The following is a 7,284-nucleotide window of genomic DNA, read 5'->3' as shown; positions in this document are numbered from 1 at the left end:
GGCAAACATGCTCTGTTCCTGAGCTGAGACATCCATCTTTTCCTGCCCTCGGACATCTGAGTTCCTGATTCTTGGGTGTTCAGACTCAGCCAGGGACTTATACTATCAACTCTTCTAGTTCTCGGGCTTTGGGGCTGGACTGGACCTACACCACAGGCTTTCCTGGGCTTCTAGCTTGCAGATGGCAGCTAAGATAGCAGGACTTAGCCTCCATAAACACATAAGCCAATCTCTTGTAATAAATCTCTTTTTATATATCTGTATTTGTATCTATATCTACCTATCTAGATATAGTTATGTTTATCTGGTGAAATATAAGTATGTGTATCTATCTATCTATATAGATAGATAGATAGATAGATAGATAGATAGATAGATCTGGTTCTGTTTCTCTGGAGAATCCTGATACACTTGATTTTTATTTTTGCACTCTACTAGTCCTTTGTCATGAACAAGTGGTTTGATTTTGGTGCCACAATCTGACTTCCTGTCTCTACCCAGGCCCTATATTGACCCTGTGGCTTTAAGATTTCTCATCATTCACCTTCTATAGTGCCCAAGGGTAGGCTTTACCCTAGATGAGTGAAACTCAACTCTCATATCCCCTCTGAGCCTCATGGCCTTAGATATATCAGGAAAATTTTCAACTTGACCCAACCCAACAGCAGACAGGAATTAGAAGTGATCTAGAGATATGATCAAAGTAAAAGTACATCGATAATAGTCAAAAAGGTAGTCAAAGAATATAAGGATCCCTACTGTTTGATGATTGGAAGCTAATAAAGGAAAATCAGTTAGGCAGTGAAAATAAAATATTCATCTAAACTAACAAAAAGGAAGACCAGGCAAATGATGTAAAGACAATTAAAAGTTTGGAAACCAACTTAATAAAATGGAATAATCAGCCATATATTATCTCAAGGTAAGATTGCCAGATTTAGTAGACAAAAATATAGGATGCCCAGTAAAATTTGAGTTTCAGAGAAACAATGCCCAAAGTCCCAAAACAAGCAAGTACCAAAACAAATTTGACTATAGTTGGTACAGACTTATACTAAAAAAGTATTCATTTTTTATCAGAAATTCAAACTTTACTGAGTGTCCTGTACTTTATCTGGCAATCCTATCTGCATGCTGCTTCAATTTTGAGAACCGCATATAGTGAATATTTTATCTGTAATGAGTCAAAAATTATGAAGTTCTGGGTATTCCCAGCGTTTACTCCCCTTGCTGTGTAAAAATGATTCAAGATTTGCCATTGCGGTTATTCCCTCCTCCTCCCCTATGCAGAGGGTTCTGTTGGGTTGCTAGGTTGCCAAGTTCTGTGGACATTGTGATGCAGAATCAAAAGAGCTATAAATGGAGAGGTAGAGGGCAGAAAGAAAGGAGGAGGGCAGGTTTGGCCTAGTGAAGCACGTCTTTTGGAGGGATTTATCCTACTGAGAGTGGAGGTAAATGGTAAGTTAAAAATGAAAAGGAAAATATACGGGATCTTAATAGGTACGTTTTAGTCTATAGATCCACTTTATAGTGTTTAAAATTATTTTGAAATTAACTTTGGTTGCTTGATTTATGATCCTTTGATAGAGATGCGACTCTGAGACTTGTCCTTTGGGTCAGGCCTTCAATATGTTCACATGTGATTCTGTGCATATACCTCAAATGGAGAAAAGCACCCCATCTTATTTATCGCTAAAATTTTTTTGCATGATAAATGCATTTTAAAAGTAAAATTAACAAATTTGGAGGAAACAAGAGAAGTTAAGTTCCCTCCAATGAAGACATTGGGGCACATGAGGGGTTTCCTGACACTCATAAGTGCTTGGGGCTCAGAAGACACATGTTAAATGAGGACTTTTCATCCAAGATAATGTGAAAGTGTATCTTGGAGAGTTTGTCACAAGAGAAAGATGAGACATTCAATTCCCGTACAGAAATTTTGACTGAGCTGATAAATCCTTAATGCAATTTAGGGTAAAATTTTTAAATTTTTGGTAGAAGTAACAAACATACATATAAGTATGTATACAACTTCAACAGGCCTTGCATGTAAAAATCTGTCAGAAGGGAGAATATTTAAAAACACCAACTCTGGTATTTAGTTACACTTTTCGTTTTATATCACTCTTTATAAAGATATAACTGTAATATTGTACTTCCTCAAGGGCCCAATGATCAACTCAAAATGTGTCTTATTTTAAACATTATATTTTTAAAAGCTATCAGGCGCATTTACATTTATCTTTGTGAAATACAATTTTGGTTTCCTGTCTAATAAACAGGGAAATGTTGCTTTCAGTAAAATATATATCCAGTATCATATTATATATATAATTAAATATAGATTATATATAATGAATAAATGCCCTAATTGAGTAAATAAAATCAAATATAAAGAATAGAGAACAGGAAAAAAAAGATTAGAAGACAGTATTACTGTATTACATAAACATGTACATATTTGGCTGAGTAATTAGAAAATGATCAAGTAAGGAAGAAGACATATGATTCTTGGCTATTTCCAAACACAAATTCAGGCATTAAAAGATAAAGATGAAGATGTTGAATAGAATAACCCGTATGCTTCTTGAGCAATTTCAATGAGGACTTATTTTTTAAATGAACAATAATGACCCTAAGTACATAGATTTCTGGTGTAGCTTCTCTGCAGAGCACAAAAAGCCTTCAAATATCATTTATGCCCTGTAGACCGACCCATCTTAATATATTTTAATAGCAAAAATAAGTGTGATAGATAGAGGCATATGCATTGGATATTTCTTCTATGAAATGCCGGGGAAGAATGTGTAAGGGAACAATGAATCTCATAGCCTGGGATGTGGAAGTGGAAGCCTTTACCAAAGGGCAAAGCAGAATAAGTATTTTACTTAAAGGTAAAAGGCGCAGGAGCTGATGAGTCTCTATCTGTTTTATGAAAATATCTTGATTTGTTTTCAGGGTGCATCTGACAAGATCTAGATGACCAATAGGAACTAAAGTTCCCACCAAACTACTGGATCTCAGCCTTACTAAAAAGCAATCAGTCACACTATCCTCAAACTTAGTGAGTCCAATTTTGTTATTTTAGACATCTGATAAAATGTAGACTGTTCATTGTCTTCCCTTGATTATAACTCTGTAGCTGCTGAGATATCCTGGTAGAGCCTCTCTAATTGACAGTCTGGAACAGATCAAACTCACTTAAGCTCAGCAAGGACCCACTCCTTGAAATTTGGGGAGAGTATGAAGACATTGAAGAAGAGAATATGAAAAAGTAGACTAGAGGATAAAGAAATAAGTCTTCAGGAATACCTACATTTAAATGTTAGGAAGAGTAAAAAAAAAAATAAAAAGCAAGTAAAACAAAGACAAGTTAGATAAAGATAAAGGAAGCAGAAGAGTAACAAACAATCTCATGGTAGCAGAAGTCAAAGAATACAGTGCTTAAAAGTAGGGGGAGACAAAGAGTGTAAAATTCCACGACTACTAGAACAACACTAGAGTGGAACGTATAGAATGAAATCTCAATGTGATCACTGTGCTCAGTAAAAAATTTAAAGTCTGTTTGAGAGAAAAATAGTTACACTTGAATTAACATCAAATTTTGGAAAAAAATACTTAAAGATAAAATTTTAAGTTAAATATGAGTATGAAATAACAAAAAGACCAGCAGTATTAGAACAAAAAACTCATGCTGAGTGAATAGAGAAAAGAAAGTTGCACAGGGCAGTGGGGTCAGATTATGGACGGGCTCTGAAGACTGAAGTATGAGATAAAGGCCTATGCTACTTTATGTCTTTAAATTCACCTGACATATACATAAATTCTGTCTAGATTAGCTCATAAAAGCCAGACATAAAAAATGGAAGCCCTGTTTGTTAATTTTGCAACTTCCTTGAGATTTCTTTCAGTCCACTTGCATTTGCCTTTCCCCACCATCGCCTTCAGTAAGAAACTTCCCTATCCACCTTTCTACTTAGGAGAAATCTTCCAACTCAGATTGTCCCAGTTCCCCTTATAGAAAGGAATAGCAGCTATATGGTTCAGAGAATCAGTATCCACTGAAGGTGTTTGAGCAGGTATGTGACATGAGGAAATGCGCAGGAAAGAGGAGAAGAGTGAGCCAAGACTTTGGAATGAGGAAATCAGCTGCTATCAGCAGTAAAGCAAGCATGATGTGATTATCAGCTTGATTAGTGCTGAGGCAATGAAAATGAAAAGGAAATGGTGAATTTGAAAGATATTTTAATAAATGACTCAGAATGTAGTCTTTTTTCTTTTTGAGGAAGATTAGCCCTGAGCTAACATCTGCTGCCAATCCTCCTCTTTTTGCTGAGGAAGACTGGCCCTGAGCTAACATCTGTGCCCATCTTCCTCTACTTTATATGTGGAATGCTTGCCACAGCATGGCTTGCCAAGTGGTATGTAGGTCCACACCCAGGATCCGAACCAGCGAACCCCAGGTCACAGAAGTAGAACATGTGAACTTAACTGCTGTGCCACTGAGCTGGCCCCAGAGTTTGGACTTTACTGTTCAACTTCCCTCTCTTACCTGCTCTGCCTTCCCCTCCCACATAACTCATAATTGCTGCTCTTTGCATAGATATTGCTTAGAAAGAACAGATGAAAGAATAAAACAAAGGAAAAATTCCAAGGAAAGAATAGCTTGTTCTTCATACGAATTCAACCTTTTCATTTTCACGTAGGTCTTAATTCTCTCTTAAACATATATACTTATAAAAGACTGCCTTCTACTTTATGGTCTCATTTTAAAATCCCAGGTCAGTAATTCAGATCTATCTTGTTAAATAAAAATTCTATTTAATCCACCATCCAAAAGGGAATAATTGGGCTTTCTATTGGGAACTATATGTACTGTAGTGTGAAGAGTACATTTCTATATTAGCCAGAAGAGAGTTTATATTACTGCAAGTTTGTACAAGTTGCAGAACCAAGTAATGAGAATATCTATTTAATAGGAGTCATATTTGCCCTCAGGTTTGATTTTTCTTATTTTATTTTGTGGGTATGGGACTCTGATATTAAAGGTTCAAAAAATATATATTTATTTAAAGGTGTGAGAAAGCTCTGGAATAACACATCCACATGCTTTTTGCCAGGACTAAGGAATGACTTCTTATGAAGTGGAGTATTCCTCAATTTAATAGATCTTCGTCTTTCTCATAAATAGAACCCAGAATGACTTCTCTTACTAAAGAAAGAAGTGATCCAGCTGACAATGCTCTCAGAAATCCAGAAAATGAGGCACCAAATGACTGTAGTACCAATATTCAGCCTTTATTTGCTGATTCTAATATAATTTCTCAGATGGAAAGCAACCCAGTGAACAGGGAGCTAGACACACCAACCTCCCAGGAGCTTGATGTTCCTCAAGTAGCAGAAAACAATGAGCTTGAAATAGAGAAGACTCAAAAAGATCCTCAAAAAGAAGACTTAGGGAAGGAAGAGTGCCTTCTCCTTCAGATCCCCATTCCTAGAAAATGGATCTTTCTCATCTCAGGATTAGAAAGAATTATCTATCTGAATATCCCACTAGTAAAAATTGATAAAAACAATCCCTTAACTAATAGAGCAAGATTCTACTCAGGAAAAGTGGAGATGAAAACAAGTAATTTCTGTCATAGCATCATAAATTACAAAATTCCTCTCCAACTCTCAATTTCATGGAGAAATCCATTCATCAACAATCACGAGATGAGAAGAATGATTCACCGTCTGCTGTGTGGGAGGCATTTCTCTCAGCCTGCAAGTCTTCAAAATACCGTATGGGTAAAGCAAAAATATACAGCGTTTCTTCCTCGTCAGAATGTCCTCACCCACGTGGAGAAGGCCATAATATTGAGAAGACCTTTGAAGATGTACTACTACCATACCGTCATTGAGAGACTTACAGCAGGGAAATTTTACAAGTCAACTGATACTAAAGGGAAGGATGAATTCCACATTTTTGCAAGGCCTGTGTTCTGTGTCCCATCAACCCAAATCCAAGGCACATTTAATGGAAAAGATTTTGAGGATCATTTGAGATCTCACTATAATAGGAAGTTTGTGGTCATAAGCAACAATAAGTGTTGGAAATACCTATGTCCTATCTGTGGGCGTAGTTTCAACAATTTGGATGAATTTAGACAGCATTTTTGTAGCTTTCCTTGGAATTAAGTTCAATTGAGGTGAATATATTTTAAAATTTAACTTCTAAAAATTCATATTTTGACTACCAAATTGAGACGAAATTGTATGGACATAAATTTTAAATTTTTAGATAGAGTTGCAGAAAGCAGCACAAAATAATAGGATATCTTGGGAAGAAACACCTTTGAGAAAAGAGGACAATTCATAAGAAAACGTCTTTTTATACTGTACTAGTACAAACGGATCATCAAAATATCAGGTCCTTGATCTGTATTGGGTCAGCGACTGAACTAAGAAAATGTTTGCACTTTCTCAACATCCATTCTGCAGATAAGAATATTGTTAATATTATCAGATTCCAAGTTCACAGGATCCTGACAGTGATAACAAACATATATGAGAGGGCTAGATAAAGTTCCACCAGATGTTTCTAAAGACTCTGCTAAATTTAATATCTGAAAAGTTCTCCATAAATTCAATAAAAATCATTTTAAAGGCATTGAAAGTTGCATTGTATCATATAATAAGGTAATATAGCTGGAATTTACTGGGAGGCTTGTTGCATATTATACCTTATTGAATAAGTATGTATAAAATAACATATAGAATTTATTTAATCCATAGATATACTGCACTACATAAATCCTTCAACTCTCATGATGCAGAGGATAATCATGCTATATCTGAGACAGGTAAAAATTCCTGTGCCTAGAAAAACAGTGCAAGTATTATAAATATGCTACATTCAGATAATAATTTTGATGATTCCAAATAAAAACTCATAAAAAGAAAATATTGTGGTAGAAATGGAATAGTTTGAGATAGAAAGGAACAAATAATAAACTGGTAGCATACAACCGTAATCATTTTTCACTTGGATAGATGAAGCTATCCAAGAGGAAGTGAAGCTTCATCACTATTGCCTACCATCACCACCCAAATTTTCCATTCCCCCATGTATATATGCACATTGCCCACTCATATTTAAGGAATTTCCTGTCTTGCTACTTGCAGCTAAAACTTTGTACCTCTTCTTTCCTTTGATCTGTGTAGTCGTAAAACTTAAAGGTAGACTCCATAGCTACACTTCTAAGTCAACTCATATTTATTGGTCACCCATTATGTGTGAAG

The 7,284-nt window shown here is 35.6% G+C and overlaps 1 protein-coding gene across 1 annotated transcript; it reads left to right on the top strand.

Moving 5' to 3' along the window:
• The first annotated feature begins 1,324 nt into the window (after positions 1 to 1,324).
• CPXCR1 (CPX chromosome region candidate 1) lies at positions 1,325 to 6,681 on the top strand. Its single transcript, XM_070603388.1, has 3 exons — positions 1,325 to 1,458; positions 2,959 to 3,064; positions 5,121 to 6,681. The coding sequence occupies exon 3, from the start codon at positions 5,200 to 5,202 to the stop codon at positions 6,178 to 6,180; it is 981 nt and encodes a 326-aa protein (XP_070459489.1). The 5' UTR covers positions 1,325 to 1,458; positions 2,959 to 3,064; positions 5,121 to 5,199; the 3' UTR covers positions 6,181 to 6,681.
• The last annotated feature ends 603 nt before the right edge of the window (positions 6,682 to 7,284 follow it).

The sequence above is a fragment of the Equus przewalskii genome, chromosome X, assembly GCF_037783145.1.
Source record: "Equus przewalskii isolate Varuska chromosome X, EquPr2, whole genome shotgun sequence".
In the NCBI taxonomy this organism is placed as follows: Eukaryota; Metazoa; Chordata; class Mammalia; order Perissodactyla; family Equidae; genus Equus; species Equus przewalskii.
Note: the sequence above shows the minus strand (reverse complement) of the source record. Positions and strands in the feature narration are given on the sequence as shown.